General features: G+C 43.4%; 1 protein-coding gene across 3 annotated transcripts in view; it reads right to left on the minus strand.

The window, feature by feature from the left end:
* The window catches only part of SLC7A6 (solute carrier family 7 member 6), a 77502-nt gene that overhangs the window by 20719 nt on the left and 32046 nt on the right, over positions 1–24737 (minus strand). For all 3 annotated transcript variants that reach the window (XR_012906754.2, XM_075940342.2, XM_075940341.2), the window contains one exon: positions 20447–20570. Coding sequence is in view for 2 of the 3 variants with exons in the window: in XM_075940342.2 (XP_075796457.2) it covers positions 20447–20570 (124 nt within the window). In the remaining variant the exon portion in view is untranslated. The remainder of the gene's footprint in view (positions 1–20446; positions 20571–24737) is intronic.

Below are 24737 nucleotides of genomic sequence, written 5' to 3' on the forward strand. Positions count from 1 at the left end.
AATAAATACAAGTCAGGTTTCTAAGTGGCTTTAGTTTCTCTGGCTCATCCACATACTTGTGACTGTGTGATGAATCTTATTATAAAAAATTAAGTATAACAGACTGGCTTCTAGAGAAACAAGTGAACATGGTTCTGTAGTGATGCAGTGTCCCATTCTGAAAGGAGAGAAGCTAAAGCAGATCTCAGCTAATGGAGAAAGAGCTCATTAAGAGCCAGCCAGGAAAGGGATTGCTGGAGGAACCCAGATATAAAGGGCAGCTCAGCAAAACAGAGGGCAAGGGAAAAGGACTAGATGCCTTAGAAACAGCGCCTGACACAAAGCAGTGGGAGGCAGGTTTAGAGGAGCAAGAGGGAGCTCCAGCCTGAAGACTGCGGCCCTGATACAAGTGTCCGGGAAGTGGCCAAGGGAAATGGACAGAGAGGGTTACAGGTGGCCCACGGAAATGGAAAGAGAGGGTTACAGCAGATGCAGTGCATGGCTGCTGTTCAGAGGTCCCTAGGTCGGGACCCAGAATGGTGGGTGGGTTTGGCCTCCTTCCCTTTTGCACCGCATCCGCTGCAAAGGAGCATGGCCAATCCAGTCTTCAGTTTTTTTCCTGAAGCGAGGGGCTAGATTTAGGGCTGCAGGTGGCTGATGAGGCAGGTGTTAAAGACTGAGGACTGCTGGTTCCCCCAGAAGCCTGGAGAACGAAGGTGGGGCACAGCTGGAGGTCCCGGAAAGTCCAGTTTTCACTGTCTCTGTCCGGTAAAACAAAAAACAAAACAAAACGAAAATGTAAAATGTCCAGTATTTTCTGGTTTTGGACATTCTTCCCCTGCCATGTCTGGCAGTGGGGGGGAAGCATGGGGATTTTTTCTTTGTTTGCTCAACAAGTTTGGTCCTGTTCGTTTTTTATCATTATTATTATTTTTTTTTTGCTCAACCAATTTTTTCTCCTGCCATGTTCGGTATTTTTTTTAAAGTATCTGGCAACCTTAGTGGGTGCACAAGACCTGAACTGAGCTAATTTCCAGAGCAACCAACAGGAGCTACCACAGTGGTGAGTCTAATCCCATACAGGTTCCCAGGAGAAAAAAAGTACAATCTGAGATCCAAAGAGGGAAGTGGTGTTTCAGAAGGCAAAGCACAATGGAAGGAACTTCTCCTCACAAAAAACTCATCACATGAGCAGTTCAACAACATTATTGTTCTCAGGGTCAGTCTATAAACCTTGTTTTTCTCCCTTCTTTTTTCTCCCCTTCTCACTGTGCCCCAGGCAGTCTTCCACATCTTTAACTGCAGGAGCTTTGATCCTACAGCACTGTAGCTGGCACTGCAGGTGGTGCTTTGTTACAAGCTTCTTCACTACTGATGCTGCCAGATCACTTCTGTGCAATTGCAGTGACCTGAATACCAGTGACTGCACAGGATTTCTTAGTAGGTGAATGAGCAAAAAAGCCTCCAGATGCCAATGCTCTGAAAACCATAACGCAGAATTTAATCGCAGAATTAAGCTAGAGATCATGTTGGATAACTTAATAGCATGATAGATCAGCATGATCTATATCTCTCATGTGAAGGAAATAGGATAGAATCTCTTAGAATAATAGGTCTTGGAATATTTTTTTAAAAATCAAGTGGCTTAATATAGAATTAAAGACAATTGCTTAGACACGGTAGTTTCTCCCCCATTATCTGGGCCTTGTACCTTTATCTTTTCTCTTCTGGGTGTATGCTAGGGGATGGCAGGTGAGTTATGCAAACCCATATTCCCCAACCCTCCCCAAAAAACAACCACCTTATCCTCAGTGCTGTGTTCAGCTGGGGAGAGAAAAAAAAAAAACTTTCATTCCAAACCTGGACATTATCAATTATTTCTCTGCTGTTTTTTTTTAATTGGTATTTACTGGAGCAAACTACAGGTTGAACTTCTCTTGTCTGGGACTCCCTGGACTGGAAACATCCGTGATCTGGTAGGACCATAGATATCACTGGACCAGAGAGCTGGGCTGCCAGGAGGTTGACTGCAGCAAGCCCAGGGCAGCAGAGCCGTAACAGCCCCAATGGGGGGAGCAAGGCCACAGCAGAGCGGATCCCCGGCAGAGCCAATGCAGACCGTGCAGTGCTGGACAACACAGTCCCAGCAGCCCTGGAGCAGTGGAGTTGCAGCAGCCCTGGCGGCACTGGGGAGCAGAACCCCAGCGACCCTGAGGAACTGAGCCTTGGCAGCTGCAAATTTGTGGAGCTGCGGCAGTCCTGACGTCCCAAGGAGTGGACCCCAGCGGCCCTGGAGCTAGGAAGCCTCGGCAGCTTTGGGACAGTGGAGTCCAGCAGCCCCAGAAAGCAGAGCTCCAGTATTTCCAGAGCCCCAGCAGTCCTGCTGCCATGAAGCTGCAATAGCCCTGGGACAGCAGAGTTCCCAGTGGCCTCATGGTACCAGAGCCGCGGCAGCCCCAGCACCCTGGGGAGTGAAGCCCACCATCCTGGTGACCCTGGGGCAGTGGAGCAGCAGTGGCTGGGACTCGCTGACAGCTGGTGGCCTGGGGACAGGAGAGTTCTGCTGGGTCTGCTGACGGACCCTGGAGGGACGGATCCCTCTTGGTCCGATCAGGTCTCGAGGATGCTAGACCAGGGAGGTCCAAGCTGTAATGGTGATGATAGCAGTTACTTAGTGTCTTGCATTAAATGAATCAATAGCTGCAGTAAATAATTTTCTGTCATTTACAGGCTATGAATACACACTTTTTTATATATCTGTAAAGAAAGAAACAGTTACTTAGCATCCAAGTGACATTCACAACACAGAATACTTTACACTAACTGCAGGTGATACCAAGCTTTTGTTGTACATACAGTAGGTATTTTATATTTCTGAATTTACATAGTATGTACATAGCCATCTAAACATTTCCCGTAACTCCTCTCCTAATTGTTACTTTCTTTTTCTTCGATTTCAAGACGAAGTTACCAAAAGGCAAGAGCTGTAAAAAGTAGCCCCCGCGTCCTGGAGGTTTTCTGTCTTTTTAGACATTAATTTTCAGGCCAACAGCGAATCATCAAATGTTATTATTTTGACCTCCAGAATACTCCTTTTTGAGATGGCTTATTTTCACTCATGAAACTATAGACTCAAATGGGTAAATATTCAACACTGCTCTTTGTTCAAAGACATCTGGAGTTAAAGGTGAAGCGAAATATTTAATTGGCTTCTCCTCACCCACCACCCAAAGCAGCACAGAATGCTTAATTTTGTATCTTAGTTAGATAGTTCAAGATACAAGTAATCTGTCATCATGTCCATCAGTATGTACAACTGAAAAATTTAATGAGGTCCAAAATCTGAACTAGTGTTCCAGGTGTATTTTCTTGTGAAAGGAAAGAAAACACCCAAAAGTTTTGATGCGACTTAAAATCTTTAGCCACCAAAACCAGATAATCTTATGAACACAAGACAAACCTTGCCTATCCTCAAGTACTCTGTTCAAACATCTAGATAGCACAGTGCTTTCTTCAGTATGTAAGTAGTTCAGCCACTTTAAAGTTTTGAACTCAGTTGTACTTCAATGCATATATTGCCTACAGCAGTGTTTCTCAAACTATGCTCCGCGGAGCCCTAGGGCTCCATGAGACATCTCCAGAGGCTCTGCGAGGTTGACAAACTGGAAACATCGGTAGGTGCAACACATACAATCAGTTGACTGTTGGGGCTCCGCATAAATTTTTACGCATGTAAAGGACTCCGGAGCCCAAAAAGTCTGAGAACAACTGGCCTACGGCATAAGCCAGAATTTATTCCAACTCTGTAACTCTCAGCAAATTTAACTGAGCATCAGCATGGGGAATGAATTTCTTGATGTGATATGCCAATGCAATAATATATTCATGCTTACAGAAGTCTGCATCGGGTTAAGAACTACTCAGGACCTGTGTACATAGTAGTGTAATATGAATTTTGTGGGGGGCATGATTCTAAAATGCACTAACACACTGCACTTTAATTGGTCCACACAAATCATGCTGATAGTAGTATTACATTAACACACACCATGGAAGCTTTATTTTATACCAAAAGGCTTTTAATCCACAGCATCTCAGCATGTTTAGAAATCACACACTGTAGAGTACATTATCCCACTGTGTAGACAAGCCCATAGTCAACTGTGTAGGGAAACAAAGTTAGCTTTCCATCTTAAGTCTTCAGAAAAATTGTACACAGCACTATAATTCCCTCATTATTATTAAGCAGTTAATGAGGACAAAATTGAATGCAAAATAAGACTTTTTTCTTCTTTAAATGGTGAGATTTAATATAAACTATTGCCCCTAGATTGCCAAAGAAAAAAATTAACTTTGCAATTCTTACTCCTTCGTATGTCCTCAATTGTTAGAAATTTCACCAAGATTATTCTTTGTTAATAAGCTTTCATGTTCAAAATACAGAAATCCATGCTTTGTTCCGGTCTCAAAAAAGGGGGAAATAGAGGATTCCGTCCTAAAAAAGTGAGAAAGCCTTCTAAATGTGTTCAGTGGAAACATCATGGGAAGAACTCAACATATAGACTTTGTATTGCTCAGCCTCTGGCTCTCCTCTGTCAATACTGTTCTGTGTGAGATATAAAAGCACAAGTTGAAGCTAATGTTGCTAAAGGCAATAGCACTGCAGTTATCCACTGTCTCAGATTATTTGTAAAGAGTGATTTGTTATCTTGCTATCCATCAGAGACACAGAGCTGTTTGCAGAGATCCTTCTTGTATGGCAACATGCAAAATTGGCTTCATGTCTCCCCATCTACACTTCATTTGGAATTTTCTGCCCAAAATTATTTGCTCCTTTCCTTTTTTTGACTCACAGAACGAAAATAAATCCTCCATACTGAAACAGATAATGGCTCTGTAAAAAAGCTGCATCATACAGTATGTCCACAAAGACTATTCCCTTCAAAAGAAAAGATAAACTTTGTCTACTAAAGCCAGAAGTATGATACCATAAACGAAGAAAGCAAGTTACTTTGGAACTTATATAATACAACTCACAGAAGTGATCATGAAAGTCTGTCAACTCAGGGAGGTAAGTCTACTTATCTTTCCTTTACTATGATCAATCAAAATAATTATGAAATTTTCTGTATGTAAAACTATCATTTGTCCACCAAAAGAGTCATCCAGGAAAGGAGAATTATGCAAAATTGATTGTATTTCGTTATGTCAGATTATACAAATGAGTGCAAGGAAACAGAAGAGGGTAAATAAAAGAAGAAAATGGCAAAAATGTTGCAAAAACTGAAGATAATTCAAGTATAACAATGGCTTGATACAACTGGAATAGCATTGTCCAGCTTGGATTGCCCAATTCACTTCTTACAGATTGGTGATTCCAGTGGGTATTTTTCTTGGTTTGAAAACCCCCTGTACATGCAGTACTGTAAACTTATAGGTGCCTTCTTTATATAAGATCCATAAGCCTACTGGAGTTTAAAAAAAGACAGCTCTCCCAAAGACAAACATAATGGCTAAAGATCAAATAATGAAGGAATTTTGAAAGAACAAACAAGCTGTGTCAAGACAGGACAATTCTTACAGAGAACTATTGCAATAGAAAGAAATCTGGTATCCAAAGTTGAGCAATCCAAAGATCAAACGAAATTAAGACTCCAAAATTTAAAGTTGATGAAAGACATGCTAGACACACACACACACACACACACACACACACACAGCACAACAAACTGGAACTCTCTTCCACAAGATGTGATAGAGGCACAAAGCTTAACAGGAAATCAGAAAAACAAAATGGGTGAAGTGATATCTTTTATTGCATCAACTTTTGTTGGTAAGAGAGACATGCTTTTGAGCTTACACAGCTCTTCAGGTCTTGGAAAACTTACTCAGTGTCACAACTAAATAGAATATGAAATAGATTGTTTAGCATAAATAGTTAACACATATTTCAAGGGACCATTCAAGATGAAGTGGCTTGTTAATATAGGTTAGTAAGCATTTATATAGATGATTATATCTACCTCTACCTATGTAATTCTAGCAAGTGTAATTCTAGTTGTTAAATTTAATTTATAAAGAATGTAATTACATATGTTAGGATCTAAGTTACCCCACTGCAGTTAGTAAGAAATCCCTTTTCCCTCCCCCTAACAGGTACACTGTCTGTCCATTATGGATTTTCCATTTTCTACTAAAGCATCTAGTACTGGCCTGTGTAGGAGACAGGATACTGAATGAGCTGGACCATTGGTTCTAACTGGCAAATCAATTATATTCTTGTAAGAAGGAATAGCAATGTTTCATACAGCTGAACACATTTAACATGTAACAGGCTTTACATGCTTAAGTCTAGAAAATGCTCAGGAAAAAGTAATATAGTATTACTCTGCCAGAAAGAGGAGATGCAACAGATTCAATATATACTACATAAGATTTTGAAGTTCATAAAATGAAGCAGCAGAATAACTCTGGCTCATAAATCCAGGCAGGCAGTCTTTTTCTTTAAAGCCTCACTTGCTCAGACTCTAAAAGGAAAAAAAAAGCTAGTCTGGTGAAGATGCTACTCTTTCAATACATGCCTCTTCTCTCCTCCACCCACCTCCCCCTGCAAGAAACACTTTATAGCACTGTGGCCAGTACTTTGGATAGGAAAAAATGCCAGGGTGGAAAAGTTATGATCCTTGTAGAAAGGAGAGAGAGGTCTGGTGTTCACTTTAAGTGGAAGGGAATTGTGTTATTATTTAAGAGTTCTTAAGAAGCTCAAATTTGCTCTCCTAACCACATAATCTACAAGATATTTCAGCCAAATGAAGTTCTTCAGGTTTGTCAGTCACCTAAACTTTCTGGTTCAATTTTTATTTCTGGTGATACAAATTAAATAGACAAAGCATAGATGAAGGTCACCTATCAAATGTGTTTTTGATTTCCATAGTTGCAGTGGATGTCTGCCTGATTCCTTTGTTACTTATTGCAAATGCACTTTTTAGTTCATAATGCACATTTATAAAATCATCTTTCAATCCACAGAAAAACTGAATTTCTTACAGCTTTTATTGTAAATTATTGTGCTATATTTTCCTTTGATAAATGATAAAAAGAATCCCTATGCAGTTACTCATGACAGTAAAATTTTATGAAAGTACAACAAACCTGGCCACACGAAAAACATTATACTTAAATGGGGGTGTGGAGAGGGGGTAGACAATACTAAAACAGGAATAAAAAACACCCTCAAGTGCAATGGCATGAAAAAAGGATTAGAGATTGTTTTCCATTTTAGGCCTGATCATGTATCCTCAGTTAGTAAAGGAGTCGTAGAGTTTTCATCTGAGAGTCGACCAACTCCATTTTGCCTACCACTGCTTCTGGTTAATATTTAAGTTTGTTTTTATAGACATGAAGCAGCAGTGACAAGGGAAAGAAAGGACTATTTGAAGGAAAAGGCAGAGGGTGACAGAAGAGCCTACCTGGAGACAGCTATTACAGAAGCATTTATTCCATCATAACAGGAGGAAGCCAACACTATGAGGAGGGTCCATTACATGAAACTCAGGGTTTCTTCTGAGAAAGTCTAAAGAGCAAGAAGCATTAAGATTAAATCATCATCCTCACTCATGACCTGACAAGTCCTCAACTAGAACTGTTGCCATAGCCAGAAAATAGTAAAAGAAATAAATGGATTATAAAACACTTCAGTTATGGACAATGCCTCCCTCTCAACTATCATACTATACATAGCCACACCTGTATTTGTTCCATTCACTAGCACCCTTAATTCTGCATCTTGCTCAAGATTACTTAATGAAAAACAGAGGCCAGGAGCTTCTAGTTATATACGTTTCAACTGAATTGCTAGCATTTTTTTCTGATTGAAGTATTATGACAAATTAATCCCAGAAGAATAATCATAAAATTAAACACTGAAAAATCTTCTTTGTTAAAAATACAAAAGGCTGATTTACTAAATGTATTCTTCCTCAGCGAGAGAGTTGGCGTCCTGGCTTCTGAACAGGCCACACCCAATAGTTTTAAGGGAACACATTTTGTCTAGCAGGATTTGCAAGACAACTCGGGCCCCTGAAATGCAGAAAAAAAGTTCTGTACAAACAGTTCTATTCAAAGAAGTCTGACAAAGTAATGAGCATTAAAAGGATGCCACAAAACAAAATTCACAGGGTACTTCCTTGTTTTAGGATCTGTCCAGTGTTCAGTAAGCCAGCATTGCAGGAAGATGAGAGTCCTAAATTTATTTTAGCAGTATCAACACAAGGACTGTGTCTTCACATTGTTCAGTTTGCTTTATAACAAGATGACAAAGATCACCAGACACTGACAGTGCAACAAATCTTGATGCAATACTAACAGTTCAAAGCAACATTGTCCTAAATGGATATATGGAAATAGATGCCAGCCTTTCCAGAATTCATGCAAAAATAAAGACCAGAGATGATCCTATCCTGCATAAAGCTGAAGAATTCTGTAGTATCAGATGTGTAGTTCATTTCAGGTTTGTCTTGTACATGAGCGATCTCTTTCAAGTTCCATTTATACAGGTTATTATATTGAACTGTTGTATCTGAACACCCTTCAGTAATATATTAAGTGGCTAACATCTAGCATGTTTGTTTGTTCTTGCTCATTCTCTTCCTAGAGAGATGTGTATGTGCAGTGTAGCATTTTGTTTGGGATTTCCCCACCAGCCCTCACAAAACCAGGGCTAGGCCTGTACACTGGAGAGCAGAGTCAGGGAAGAGAAAGATGGGGTGTTACAACGTAGAACAGTTTTCCCCCTTTTAGCTTATTGACCTTTGGGAATTGTTTGCTAAAGGAAATAAGGAAACTGACACATGGTAACTTCATCTGCAAATAGGAAAGCCTGAACAAATAAAAAAGTCTCGAACAAAACTGCCAAGTGCGTACAATTCTGGATCATCCAGAGAAAGTTTGTCAAAACAAAACTATTGGGTGGGGCCTGTTCAATTTCACCAAATAAATTCAAGTGACCTGCACCAAATGAGTGACTACATCAACAGGAAACAATGGGATGCTCTAGTTTCTGTTGGTGCAAAATAAACCTTTGTGTGAGGTTGTTACATTTTTAAAGTATATCACTCTGCTTTTAGTGATAATCCAACTGGTTGGTCCTCACTGCTCCCTTTAAACAATTTGAAACAGAAAATGTCTCCTTCCTTTTCCCACGGACAAAAGGTGCTGCTGCAATGAAAGGTACAGGGTGTAATCTTCTCCATCTTTCAACCACGCACCAAGATCTTAAATAAACAAAATCGTGCATGGCATATAGTTCAATGTCTGGATATGCTCTTCTGGACATACCTAGGCTTTTTCGCCACATCTGCACTTAAAAAAAAAAATTACACACTTTCCAACAGTGCAGCTACTCAGACTCATGACACTGAAGATGCATTGTGCTTAATCTATACTAGGGTTTACACTGATCTAACATTAGTGTAGGAGCTGCAATAAGGCTGGAAATTGGTACAGAGTCTGCAGAATAATCAGACAAAATGTGTTTCCTTAAAACTATACTAATATTTTTATCCTTGTCCCCAGATCTTAGTCAGTCCCTTTGACCTCAACCCCCACTAACCTCTACGCTCACAAATTTTGTGATTATACAGCACCACCAATGAACTTCAGTGGAAGGGACTGGTTTGAGGAATGAAATAAAAATGCCGGAGCCCCATTCATACTACAGTTTCCATGGTGAAACTACATCAGTGGTGAATTATCTCTTGAAAATTTGCAAATATAAATGCAGTCTTGCTAGTGGTGTCAAAAGCTTCAGAGGGGTAGCTGAGTTAGGTACAGGATAGACTTAAAAAACCAAAAAGTCTGGTAGCACTTTAAAGACTAACAAAACATGTAGATGGTATCATGAGCTTTCGTGGGCACAGCCCACTTCTTCAGATGACCAGAGTGTTGGATGTCCAGAAACAAAAATAAGGAAGGGGAGGGGGGAGAGGCATAGGTATATAAATATAAAAGGGAAAGAGAGCAGTATGTAACAGGAAGAACTGATAATCTATAAGCACCTAAAGACTGGATAGAAGCAGATAAGAACCATTAGTTAGCAATTAGAGAGGAAGAGTACTAACACCAGATTCTACACAAAGAACCATTGGCACCTTCATTGTTTGACTGGTTGATAATGTCCCAGCCATCCAGTATCTCCATTCAGACCATTGGCATGACAATTAAAATTGTGAATGAATTGTAGTTCCAACCCTTCCCTATGTAAGGCTTTTGGAATTGGTCTGTAACAAAACAACAACTTGAAGATCTCTTCAGGAGTGACCAAACAGATTAAACTGTTCACCAACGGGTTTCTGTATGTTCCCTTTACGGATATCTGATTTGTGTCCATTGATTCCTTCCCACAGGGACTGTCCAGTTTGTTCAATATATATTGCAGTGGGGCACTGCTGGCATTTGATGACAGATCATATTACTGGATGTGCAGTTAAATGAGCCTCTGATTTGGTGGCGTATGTGGCTGGCTCCAGTGATGAATTCACTTGTATAGATATGTGGGCAGAGCTGGCACTGTGGCTGATTGCAGGGCTGGGTTCCTGGATGTTTATGATGTGGTTACCGGAAAGAATTTGTTTCAGGTTGTGGGGGTGTCTGTAAACGAGAATAGGCCTCTCCCCCAAGGCCTCAGAGCGAGGGGATCATTTTCCAAGGTAGGTTGTAGATTGTGGATAATGCATTGAAGGGGTTTAAGTTGTGGACTGTAGGTAACGACAAGTGGAATTCTGTTGTTTTCTCTTTTGGGTCTGTCTTGAAGTAGTTCATGTCTGGGTAGTTTTTTGGCCCGGTCAATCTGTTTTTGTACTTCTCCAGTTGGGTATTTCAGTTTTAGGAATGCTCTCTATAGATCCTGTAGGTGTTTGCGTCTGTCGGATTGGAGCAAATCCAGTTATATCTTGGGGCTTGGCTGCATACAATAGATTGAGAAATGCGTCTGGGATGGAAGCTGGAGATATTAAGGTAAGCGTAGCGGTTGGTAGGTTTTCGGTATAGTGTGGTGGAAATTTGTCCATCATTTAATTGTACTGTAGCGTCAAGTAACTGAATCTCTCATGGGGACTGGTCCAGGCTGAGGTTCATGGTGGGGTGGAAGTTGTTGAAATCCTTGTGAAATTCTTCAAGAGTCTCTTTTCCGTGGGTCCATATGATGAAGATCTCATCAATGTAGCGTAAGTAGAGTAGGGCTATGTCTAGACTGCAGGCTTCTTTCGAAAGAGGCTCTTTCGAAAGCATCTTTCGAAAGAGCCTCTTTCGAAAGATCACGTCTAGACTGCAGGCGGATCTTTCGAAAGAGAAATCCGCTTTTTCGAAAGAGAGCACCCAGCGAGTCTGGATGCTCTCTTTCGAAGACGGCCTCTTTACATTGAAGAACGCCTTCTTTCGAAAGAGAAACTTTCGAAAGAAGGCGTTCTTCCTCGTGAAATGAGGTTTACCGCCATCGAAAGAAAAGCCGCGTTCTTTCGAAATAATTTCGAAAGAACGCGGCTTGAGTCTGGACGCAGGGGAAGTTTTTTCGGGAAAAGGCTACTTTTCCCGAAAAAACCCCTGAGTCTGGACACGGCCTAAGAGTGTTAGGGAGCAAGAGCTGAGGAAACGTTGTTCAAGGTCAGCCATAAAGACATTGTGGTGGATCAGGTGGATTAGATAGATGAGGCTTTCTTCAGACAACTGAGAGAAGCTTCCAGATCACAGGCCCTTGTTCTCAAGGGGGACTTTAATCACCCTGACATCTGTTGGGAGACCAATACAGCAGTACACAGACAATCCAGAAAGTTGTTGGATAATGTTGGGATAACTTCTTGGTACAAGTGCTGAAGGAACTGACCAGGGGCCATGAGCAGCTTGACCTGCTGCTCAAGAACAGGGAGGAACTAGTAGTGAAAGTAGAGGTGGGTGACAACCTGGGAACCAGTGATCATGAGATGGTACATTTCAGGATCCTGACCAAAGGAAGAAAGGAGAGTAGCAAAATATACACCCTGGACTTCAGAAAAGCAGACTGACTCCCTCAGAAAACTGATGAGCATGATTCCCTGGGATGCTAACATGAAGGGGAAGGGAGTCCAGGAGAGCTCGGAGTATTTTAAAGAGGCTTTATTGAAGGCACAGGAAGAAGCTATCCCGATGCATAGCAAGAAAAGCAAATGTTAGGCAACCTGATTGGCTTATCAGGAAAATCCTTGGGGAGCTTAAACACAAAAAGGAAGCTTACAAGAAGTGGAAACTTGGATACATTACTAGGGAGGAGTATAAATATACTGCTCGAGAATGGAGGGGAGTTATGAAGAAGGTGAAAGTGAAATTGGAATTGAAGCTAGCAAGGGATGTGAAGGATAACAAGAAAGGTTTCTACAGGCGTGTTAGCAATAAGAGGGTGATCAGAGAGGGTGTGGGGCCCTTACTGGATGAGGGAGGTAATCTAGTGACAGATGATGTGGATAAAGCTGAAGTACTCAATACTTTCTTTGCCTCTGTCTTCACGGACAAGATCAGCTCCCAGACTAATGTACTAGACAACGCAACAGGAGAAGGAGATGGATAGCCCTTGGTGGGGAAAGAACAATGTAGGAACTATTTAGAAAAGCTAAACATACACAAATCCATGGGTCCGGATATAATGCATCCAAGGGTACTGAGGGAGTTGGCAAATGTCATTGCAGAGCCTTTGGCCATTATCTTTGAAAACTTGTGGAGATCGGGAGAGATCCCAGATGATTGGAAAAAGGCAAACATAGTGCCCATCTTTAAAAAAAGGGAAGAAGGACGATCCAGGGAACTACAGACCAATCAGCCTTACTTCAGTCCCTGGAAAAATTATGGAGGGAATCCTCAAGAAATTCATTTTGAGGCACTTGGAAGAGGGGAAGTGATCAGGAATGGTCAACATGGATTAACAAAGGGCAAGTCGTGCCTGACCAATCTGATTAGCTTCTCTGACGAAGTAACTGGCTCTGTGAATATGGGAAAGTCAGAGGATGTGATATAGCTTGACTGTACATACGATCTCCCACAATATTCTTGCAAGGAAATTAAGGGAGTATGGATTGGATAAATGGACCGTAAGATGGACAGAAAGCTGGCTAGACTGTTGGGCCCAATGGACAGTGATCGATATCAGGTTGGCAGTCGGTTTCTAGCAGAGTGCCCCAAGGATCTGTTCTAGGACTAATTTTGTTCAACATTTTTCTTAATGAACTGGATGAGGGGATGGATTGCACCATCAGCAAGTTTGCAGATGACACTAAGCTACGGGGAGAAGTAGATACGCAGGAGGACAAGGATAGTGTCCAGAGTGACCTAAACAGATTAGAGGATTGGGCCACAAGAAATCTGATGAGGTTCAACAAGGACAAGTGTAGAGTCCTGCACTTGGGATGGAAGAATCCCAAGCATTGTTGTAGGCTGGGGACCAAATGGCTAAATAACAGTTCTACAGAAAAGGATCTGGGGATTACAGTGGATGAGAAGCTGGCTATGAGTCAACAGTGTGCTCTTAATGGGAAATTATGGTGCATTAAGAGGATCATTGCCAGCAGATCCAGAGAAGTGATTATTCCCCTTTACTCAGCTCTGGTGAGGCCACACCTGGAGTATTGTGTCCAGTTCTGGGCCGCCCACTATAGAAAGGATGTGGACTCACTGGTAAGGATACAGTAGAGGGCGATCAAAATGATTATGGGGCTGGAGCCCATGACCTATGAGAAGAGACTGAAGGATTTGGGTTTGTTTAGTCTGCAGAAGAGAAGAGTGAGGGGAGATTTGATAGCAGCCTTCAACTTCCTGAAGGGAGGTTCCAAAGAGGATGGAGAATGGCTGTTCACAGTAGTGACAGATGGCAGAACAGGGAGCAATGGTCTCAAGTTACAGTGGGAGAGGTCTAGATTGGATATTAGGAAAAACTATTTCACTGGTAGGGTGATGAAGTACTGGAATGGGTTACCTAGGGAGGTTGTGGAATCTCCACCCCTAGAGGTTTTTAAGTCTCGGCTTGACAAAACCCTGGCTGGGTTGATTTAGTTGGGATTGGTCGTGCCGTGGGCAGGAGGCTGGACTTCATGACCACCTGAGGTCTCTTCCAGATCTATGATTCTATATTGAGGGGCCATGTGGGTGCCCATGGCTGTGCTGCTGACATGAAGATCCAAATGGTCTCCGAATCGGAAGTAGTTGTGGGTGAGGACAAAGTTGCAGAGTTTTGTAATCAGGTGTGCAGTGCTGTCAATGGGGATGGTGTTCCTGATGGCCTGTATCCAGTCTTCATGTGGAATGTTGGTGTAAAGGGCTTCTATGTCCATAGTGGCCAGGATGGTATTTTCAGATAGATTACTAATGTTTTGAAGTTTCCTCAGGAAGTCAGTGGTGTTGCGGAGGTAGCTAGTAGTGCTGGTAGCATAGGGTCTGAGGAGAGAGTCAATATTGCCAGGTAATCCTGTTGGAAGTGTGCCAATGCTTGAGATGATGGGTCATCTGGGATTTCCAGGTTTGTGTATTTTGGGTAGCAAATAGAAAGCTCGTGGTCAGGGATTAGAGGGTGTCAAAGGAAGTCATAATGGAAAGGGAACTTCAGAAATAGTGAGCCCAATAGGATAACTACTAGCATACACAGCCTTTCCCTTCCAGAGCCTCCCCTTGATCCATGTTCCTGTTTAATAGGAGATAAGGCAGCTCTAAGAAAAGCATGTCTATTCCAGGGATCTCAGCTCACTAGATCCAGATTTATGCCCCATCAACCTTATGCTCATAGGACCAGATACAAAGATTTTGTATAACTGAAAATCTTCAGTTTCTTAAGTCCTTAACAACACAAGCATGAAGGGAAAAACTGAAGGCATGGCCGCACTCAGCACCCAGCAAGGAAGCAGGAAGCTGACATTCTTGCAACCGCTTTGCTTCCTTCTCTTAGAAGTAGACAGCACCCCAAATTCTTAGAAGACCTGGCTGCCCTACTCACAAGAAAGACCAAAGACTCTCTAATGAAAGCAATAATTTCTGAAACTAGGCTCAAACCCAAAGAGCAATCCAGAACCAGCTAACTATTCAGACCTGTTGGATCAAAGGACTTCTTGGGCATAATTACATAACTGCTAACTACTTAGCCATACCCCTATCGTGAACTCTTTCCATCTCTCAAGGGAGAAAGAATATAACCATTAGACAGAGTCCAAACAACAAGAATATGTACAAACCTACTACAAGTTGTACCTCCCTAAACAGAGACTCTCTGATCCAGCACCATCTGTGGTCTGGCAGGACCATGGATGTTGCTGGACCACAGAACCCAGGGACAGGGAGGTCTAGTGGTGAGGTCAGGAGTTTGGCAGGAGGGCCAGTTATTTGGTGGGAGTCCCATAACAGAGGAGAGGGGAAAGGTGGCACAGCAGGAGCTCTGGCCTTAGTAGCCAGGGAATTCCAGCCCCAGTGAGCCCTGTCTGGGCCGACAGCAGGGGGAGCGGGTACAGGAGCCCAGCAGCAGTGGGGCGAGATCCAGAGCCCAGGGGCAGCGAGGCCAGGTGCTGTCTGGAATCAGCTGGCAGTAGGGAGAGGTGGGGGGCTGGGAGGCGAATGACAGGGGACCTCCATGGTCCAGCAAATCCCCTCTTTCAAGACAGGCCCCATCCTGAGGGTGCTAAACCAGAGAGGTCCAACCTGTACGAGATACTTACAACTAAAATATACTACCTCCACTAATTTGGATATAGGAGGAGTACTGGGTTCTATATCCAAGAGGCAGTTGGATGGTTTTTAAAACCTTTTTAATACCTCAGAAACAGATTCCATCATCATGTAGCAGTAGGGATCAGCAGGGGCAGTGTCATAAAGGAGAAAGCCAAGTATAGGATGTACCTCTCTAATCTGGAATTCTGTCATTCAGCAACATTTGTGGCCTGGCAGCAACTCCTTCCCCCATGCCCTCTCAGTGCTTCCTGACCATTGCACATTAGTGGACTTACAGCCTTGAAGCTGAGGGAGGGAGGGAGCGGAAAGAGCAGGGAGGCTCACTCAGGGGAGAAGGCAGGGAAGAAGCAAGGCAGGGGTGGAGGAGTGAAAAGAAGCAGGAAAGAGGTGGGGTGGGGTCTTGGGTAAGGAGTGAAGTGAGGTCAGGGCTTGGAGTGAAAGGGAGGGTTGAACATACCCCCTTTCAGAGTAAGTTTCCTGAGGTCAGCGAAAGTCCTACCAGTCTTGGCTCTCAAATTCTATGCTGTATTTATCTGCGACATGAGGCAAGCGTAACTGTCTGAGTGTGCCTGGAAAATGTATGGAACACTTCAGTCTGTTTTTCTATTTGACTTTCCAAAGTTTTTAGTTTGCGAGTGCATAGTTCACTACCATTTGGAAATTCCCGATCGATATTAGCATGGTGTGAGTTGAAATGGCGCTGGAGATCTGAACACTTCAAATGTGCTAACGAAATCTGGCATATCAGACAGAGTGGTTTACCAATGCATTCAATGAAAAAATATAAACTTTCCCACTCTATTAAGAATGCTCTGTGTTCTTCTTCACATTTGCGCTTATTTTTACCTTTTCCTTCCATGTTGAAAGAAGATTACCACATGTTGCAGACTAAAAAGAAAATGTCGGACACTGCCAAACATCTCACCAGCAAAATGTGAAAAGGAAGATGGACTTTTTTAAATAAGGTACGCGAATGGTTCTGTTGTAGAATACTGGACCGAGTTATCTAGTCCACTGATTGGCTACTAATGACCAGTTAATCATTTAACTTATTGGCTCACATTCAGCACTAGGGTACAGATTTAAACATATGCAACAGGCAAATGAAAATTAGTAATAGACGAGAAATATTAACAGACCATTTACTAAAATGTTAAATTTTGTGTGAGCCGCATTTCAGCCACCCTTGGTCTACATAATAATAGAAAAGCTCATTAAAGGAAAACGAAGGTACATGAGACAAGACAAGCTGGATGACTGGTTAAAAGGTAGCCAAGTGGAGCAGTGAGCAGCTCTCTACAGTAAGAAGTCCTGGTGCCTCCACTTAATCTATTCCTTATACCTGAAACAGAGACCACAGATGTAATATGACTTAGCAGTTATTATCATATCACTTTGGAAATGGAATTCAGGCATCATTTTAGATGAATGAATTATCAATATCAATATACCCGCACTGCATTATTATCTCTTTCTTTTTCATATTACTTTGTTTCTTATGCTTTATCTAGTGGTACTTTTTCCTTGAGCTAATACAGTAAAATTGTATAACAATATTTCATTGCAAGCGTTGTTGAGTTTATTTGCCCCCCAGAGACTCCTAGACTCAGGAAACAGGAATGCTGGGAGTGCTGCAGCACTCTCTGGCTGTATACCAGGGACCCAGCTGCACTGCCACACGGAGGCCCAGGTCAGGTCCCAACTCCTCACCTGGGCTTTGGTTTGCTGGTCCCAGAAGCCAGCTATATATGGCCCTCAGCTGCTGGTGACAAGTGCCAGCCACTGCTCCAGGTCCTGGTTGCGCTCAGGTGCCAATCCCTTTCCTGGGTCCTGAGCTGCTAGCCCCAACTCCTGGCTACCCATGGTTCATAGCTGCTGATGGCAAGTGCCAGCCACTGCCCAAAGTCCTAGCCAGTCTTGGGTTTTAGTCCCTAGCCCCAGCTGCCAAAGGGTCCCTGCCATCCACTGGCAGTAGGTCCCCAGGGTCCCAGCCGCCAGCCCCATCTCTTTACCAACCGTGGGTCCCAGTGGTAAGTCACAACTGCTGGCCCCAGCTCCCTGCCACCTGACAGACCAAGCAGGAGGCGGCAGGTCTCAGCCAGCGGACCCAGCTCCTCACCACTAGGAGCCACAGGCAGCTGCTGGGACCCGGGGGTGGTGGGGAGGTGGGTTGGGATTTGCACTGGTAGGCAATTGGGACCTGTATGCTGGACACAAAATCTAGAGATGCTGCAGCACCCCTCCTCCCCCCACACAGACCCCTACTGGCTCTCTGCATTCACTTTCCCTGGTTCAGAAATGTCTCTAATTTGGCACTGGTCAGGTCCTAACAGTGCCGAACTACAGAAAACACCATATAAAGATCCCCCAAATCAAATATAGAGTAGAAATTAAAACCACTTAGTGATGACTTCTGAAAAGAAATACTGTGAAAACAGAATTAGAGACCATCTTCCAAATCATACAGAAATTAGTTTTAGAAGGCTGTAGCAGGGGAGGAAGGAGCCACTGCTTTATTTTAGTTTTATTCTGGGTAGCTTATCTACTCAGTCTAAGGTAATTTTAAATCACTGGAATATATTTGCTATTACGCAAACCACTGAAGTTCATCAAAGCCAACACTATCCTTTGTAAATGACTCTCTGAAACTCACCCATCTCTATCTAGAGCTTAGTTTGCTATGTTTTAGAGTTGATTAAGATTGTACTGTCATACAACTTACTGAATGAGGTTTCCTTGTAACATTACCAACCCAATAATCAAAATACAGAACACTTGTATCTGTAAGAAATCATATCACGGACATTAGGTGAATTACTGAATAAAATTTAGGGTACAGGCAGTCCCAGACTTACGCGGATCCGCCTAATGTCGGATCCGCACTTACGAACGAGGCTTTTCTTGCCACGGAGCTCACGGGAGGCGGATTGCCACCCGTGTCCTCCGGGGGTGAGAAAAGCTTCTCCCGGTCTCCCTGGTCTGCTGGGGGGGGTCCAGCAAAGCCACTGGACCTCCCCCCCCAGCAGACCAGGGACACCCGAGCAAAGCCGCCCAGGCAGGGGGAGTCCCGCTGCCTGGGCAGCTTTGCTCGTTTGTCCCGGAGCAAAGCTGCCCAGGCAGCGGGACTCCCCCCGCCTGGGCGGCTTTGCTCCTGTCCCCCTGGTCTGCTGGGGGGGTCCAGCAAAGCCACTGGACCCCCCCCCCAGCAGACCAGGGACACCCGACAGACCAGGCGCGCTTAGGCTGTCCCGCTGCGGGCGTGCTCCGCGGCTTTGCTCCTGTCCCCCTGGTCTGCTGGGGGGGGGGGGGCAGATAGTGCCCCCCCCCAGCAGACCAGGCTTTTCCTCCCTACCCCTGGGGTAGGGCAGCTGGGGGCTGCCGGGTTGGTCCCGCAGCGCCGCTCCGGACCAACCCGGCAGCACCTCAGCTGCTCTGCCCCAGGCGTCCTGATTCAGCCGCTGCTGGTCAGTTTCAGCAGCGGCTGAATCAGGACGCCTGGGGCAGAGCAGCTGGGGTGCTGCCGGGTTGCTTTAGTAGAGCCGAGGAGCCGCGCTACTGGAGCAACCCAGCAGCACCCCAGCTGCTCTGCCCTAGGTGTCCCCAAGTCAGCCGCTGCTGAAACTGACCAGCAGCTGACTACAGGAAGCCCCAGGCAGAGTTGCTCTGCCCCAGGCTTCCTGGAATCAGCCGCTGATCAGTTTCAGCAGCAGCTGGCTTGGGGACGCCTGGGTTTCTTAAGTTGAATCTGTATGTAAGTCAGAACTGGCATCCAGATTCAGCCGCGATTGAAACTGATCAGTTTCAGCAGTGGCTGACGCCAGTTCCGACTTACATACAGATTCAACTTAAGAACAAACCTACAGTCCCTATCTTGTACGTAACCCGGGGACTGCCTGTACTTTAAAAATAAACACACACAAATGAGCATCCAATCGTTCAAATTCAAGCTTTTTTAAAATTTTATACTTCTGTTTTATAGGAGAATTGTAAGAATTGATACAAGTTTAGTAGAGCTAGAATGCAATGAATGCTAAAACTTATAGAAAAGTACAAATATCAGCATGGCTAAATTGTAACATCTATTTGCAAAACAGAAAGTTACTTCACATTGAAGACAGATTAATTAGTAGCTCAGTACAACATCTTTCAAACACATTTAAAGTTATTAAAGACAACAGCACGTACTTACTCATTGTTATGCTAAGTATTAATGATTCCTGTTTATCCTATTTATTCCTAATCATTGTTCTTTAAATACATCAAGGAGAATACATCTAGTACGCATCTTTGCAAAATATGCTAGTGGCTTGGATAATGCGATAGTTTTAAATGAGACTGCTATTAAGTTAAAAGAAACCAATACACAATATGATCATTCACAATGTGTGTGTTTAAAATTAGATTTAAGTATTAGGATAAATTATTCAACTGGTCTTCTCCTCTAGATTTAGGGTAAATACATGTGGCACAAGAAGGGACATGAACAGTTTTGCCTGTAAACTGTGAGCTTGTGTGGTCACTCAGAAGAGATTTAAATGACACCCAGCTGATTAGCAGAGCACCTACAGCTAGGCTTTTTGTTTCTACTGGTGGTGGGCATTCGCACATGCCTTGGTGTTCATAAAAAAAAAAAAAATTCCACACATGGATAGAAAAGATTAGCGGGAACATTAGACATGAGTAACGAGGCACTTCACCTACAATGTTAATACAGCACCATGGTATATATTTGACTTACCACTGCTACAGCATCGCTAGAAAGAACAGCATTAATATCCAGTACTGTGTAGTAAGCTACGTTGGTCAAAATATAGATAATCGTCACAATGGGCATAGAAACTGCAATAGCCAGTGGCAGATTCCTGATGAGACAAAAACAGCAAATAATTCTAATCTAGTAATAAAATTCAGTTATTAATTAACATTCCCCTACCTCAGAACATATATATGCTTATAGGATTTGGATAGGATTAGGAAACTTCTACAGCTTTTTAAAAAGTATTAAATTTCAACTGATAAAAAAAAAAAAAAAAAAAAATTTTTTACACATTTTTAAACACGTCTTCAATTGTGCAAAATTATGGGTTAAGCATTTTTCCTATTTTAAATTTTTGTAGTTGCAGAAAATTATGGGGGAGTCAGACAATTACACTAAAAATACTAAACACGGTTTCAAAAGGTTAATAACCATTAAAATTGTCATCGCGTGTCAAAGTAAATAGCCATAAAATCACAGTATAGTAAGTTCTTAGAAGCATTTTTCCTACTTGGCTTATTTGTCAATGTCAGCTATCAATGGAATGAATTTACAAGTGTATGGTGAAATCCTGGTATTTCCTAATAAAAATTGAATCATTCCAGGCCTAACTATAGAGCAGTGGTTTGAAGCAAAGGAAGTCAATCAAAACTTATATAGTCAGATTGAATGATCCAAGTAGTCTTTTCTAGTCTTCTCTATGCATCGTTTATGCAGGCAATTTTGCCCAATACATTAAGGCTACATCCAGACTGGCATGATTTTCCGGAAATGCTTTTAACGGAAAAGTTTTCCGTTAAAAGCATTTTCGGAAAAGCGCATCTAAATTGGCAGGATGCTTTTCCGCAAAAGCACTTTTTGCGGAACAGTGTCCGTGCCAATCTAGACGCGCTTTTCTGCAAAAAAAAAAAAAAAAAAGCCCCGATCGCCATTTTCGCGATCGGGGCTTTTTTGCGGAAAACAAATCTCTGCTGTCTATGCTGGCCCTTTTGCGCAAAAGTTTTTCCGAAAAAGAATTTTGCCCGAACTGGAGCAGCATAGTATTTCCGCAAAAACACTGACAATCTTACATGAGATCGTCAGTGCTTTTGCGGAAATTCAAGCGGCCAGTGTAGACATCTGGCAAGTTTTTTCAGAAAAGCAGCTGCTTTTCCGGAAAAAATGGCCAGTCTAGACACAGCCCATCTGCCACCGTATCACATTAAAGCACAAATATCAGAAATACAGGTTGAATTTCTCTAGTCCAGCACCTTCAGGATCTGACTGGTGCTGACCAGAGAATTTGCTGAATCATGGGAAATCAATAGAGTCTAGCAGCATTGCCAACACTTCCACTGCTTACTGGGTTCTTAGAAGACATTTAGGGGGTAAATTAGAGCTAAACAACAGCACAGAACACAGAGCCAGGACTGGTAGCTGGAAACAAACTTTATGGGAATGTGAGAAACTTGGCCACATCCATCATAAGTGGACATCCAACTAACTTAAATCATGCTGGACCACGGATGTTGTCGGACCAGAAAGTGCAGGACTAGAGCAGTTCAACATGTACTAGCCAACAACTGGTAAGGAAGTCAGGTTTTCATGTCAAGTTTAGTTCTGGTGTCTGCCTGTTAATGTCTATATTATGAGACAAGGGTGCATCTCCCCCACTTGTGATGACATACTTGCATTAGATTCATGAAAGCTAGTGCAAGTGTTAAATGGTAGTGTACCCACAGTAAAACATGATGCAGTGATACAGCTTGCCCACAAGATTAGGGTAGGTTTGTACTCAGAATGGCTACGTCATGCTGCTGATGCCTGTGCTATTCACAGCTACATTCCCAGTTTGTGTAAATTTCTTTGCACTAGCTCAATGAGAGCTATCACAAGTGTAAATGGTAATCATACCCCCAGCTCTTAATGCAGACTCAGTCTTACAGGAAAGTAAAATACACTACTACTTTGTATTTTGTACATTTCATATTGATTTGAGAAGTGCAAACATTAAAACTTATAGCTACAGAACAAAGACAATGGAAATCCAGTTTTCAAACATCTAATTCTCTACAGCATGGGTAAAAAAAAATCAATCAATCTACCCAGCCTAACTACCAACTCTTGCTGCTTGAAAATTCTGGACTTTCAATTTCTGTTTCTCAGCAGACTCAAGTCACACGAGCAAAGACAGACACAGGCTGGATGTGTTTATTTTTGTTCTGTGCTTATGTACCTGGGCCAAACATGGCAGAGGAGTTAGTTAAGACATTGTCTTAAAGACAGAGAGGCAACATATAGGAAACAGTAGAAAGGTACAGTGGAGTGAAAAGAAAAAGGGAAGACATTATTCAGCACACACAGCTTTCTATATTCCTTCCCCCCCCCCCTCTTTTTGCCACAGAACATAAGAACGATCCTATCAGACTATTTTGAAGAAGTTAGATTCCTGGGTAAAAAAAAAAAAAAAAAGAAAAAAAAAAGAAAACATACCAAGTGTAAGCAGTGCAAGAGAGATGCAGGGGAAGAATAAACTAAGGAAAACTGCTTACTGGGAGAAAATGATGCAGGGGTCTGCCAGATCTCGTCAGAGGCCTCCATAATGGCCTCGTCAATGGGAAATGCTATTTTGGCAGGCAGCATAGGTTGGAAGATTTTAAAAAGTCGTTGCTTTTCCTAGACCTCTTGACGGGGGATCTCCTGACTGGTAGCTACCCTCTTGAAGAGATCTTGGAACTGACTGAGGTCATGAGAGTCAGGCATTGTTTCTCTCTTTTCTTAAAAAAAAAACTATTTACAGAGGGCTAAAATGCTGAACTGGGAGGGAAGTTGTGGGAAGGTCTGAGAAAAAGAACCCCTCCCCCCCCTTTTCTTTAAATGAAGAAGGGGGAACAGGAAAGTAACTACTGGCCAAAAAGGGCTTGGGGGTAGCTGTGTTAGTCTGTGTGACGGGGCGCAGGGCTCCAATGCGGAGAAGCACACGGCACTCCGAACTCCCCTGCACACCAACGGTGGGGAAGGCTTCGGTGAGGAGGACATGGGTCCAACTGCGGCAGTAATAGGAGGCACCGGGCTCTGGGGATACAGCTGGGCACATGCCCAGAATATACTGGGGCAGCTGGAGGCTGGGACGTCACCGGCAGGGGTTTCCCCACCGCTGAAGTCATCAACTGTGCCCCGGTAAGGGGGCAGGGTCAGGAGGAACGGGCCGGTCAAAAGGTGCCCAGAGAGGGCAGGAAGGAAGAGAGAGGGCAGGAAGAGAGTAGGGTGCCCCGGAGAAAACTGGAGGACCATGACACGGCCGGGACGCCAGTTGGCGGCTTAGGAGCAAGCCGAGGTACGGAACAGGAGGAGGAAGTGACCCAGGATGGGGAATGAACTCCCTGAGGGTTGGTGAGTTTCAGGGAACACCCCACCAACCAAGCTGTGCTAAGGTGCCACTGCCTTTAAGGGTCCTGGGTCGGGATCCGGAGTGGGGGTAGGCCCGAGTCCCTCTCCCGCCTCACTGCAAGAGGCACCTTCTCGACGAAGATAGGACTTAGTGTGCTACCCGCAGAGCCACGAACTTAACTGTAAAGCGGAACTAGTTGATGGGAAACACGGGTAGAGGGAAGGTGCACGGGTGGACGACCCCGATGATGAATGGGCTGAAAGCCTGAGGGGGAGCCCAACCCGTGACAGTCTGTAACTTTAAAACAAGTAGTCCTGTGGCACCTTAGAGGCTAACAAAAATATACATAGCATCATGAGCTTTTGTGGGCAAAACCCATTTCTTCAGAAGCTTTTTTTCCTCCACTCAAGCCCATCTGAAGAAGTGGGTTTTGCCCACGAAAGCTCATGATACTACATATATTTTTGTTAGGCTCTAAAGTGCCACAGGATTACTCGTTATTTTGGAAAAAAAAAAAAAAAAAAAAAAACCCCAAACCACTAACTGAGCTAAACTAGTATATGCTCAAACTGCTTAGGCCCTGAGGCTGAGGAGAGAAGCAGAACTCCGTCTGCAACAAAGAGCAGTAACAAAGGAACTGAAGAGGATCAGGCCATGCATGTGAGGCTTTATGGAGTGAATGCCATGAGGTGCACATGTGCGGCCCAACTAATTACTGCTATTGAAGGTCTGATCTGCAGTGCTGGGATGACCCGACACCTACAGCGAAGCACCCACAGGTACAGCACCCGAAGAAGAACTGAGTTATGTTAAGGGAGCTCCATCCTATACTTGTTTTCTCAAAAAACAGAAGTGACAGCGAGTTCAATGGGGCTTACTCCAAAATTAAGTGAACTCTTAAGC

This window comes from Pelodiscus sinensis, chromosome 12 (genome assembly GCF_052426305.1).
Source record: "Pelodiscus sinensis isolate ZL-2025 chromosome 12, ASM5242630v1, whole genome shotgun sequence".
Classification (NCBI taxonomy): Eukaryota; Metazoa; Chordata; order Testudines; family Trionychidae; genus Pelodiscus; species Pelodiscus sinensis.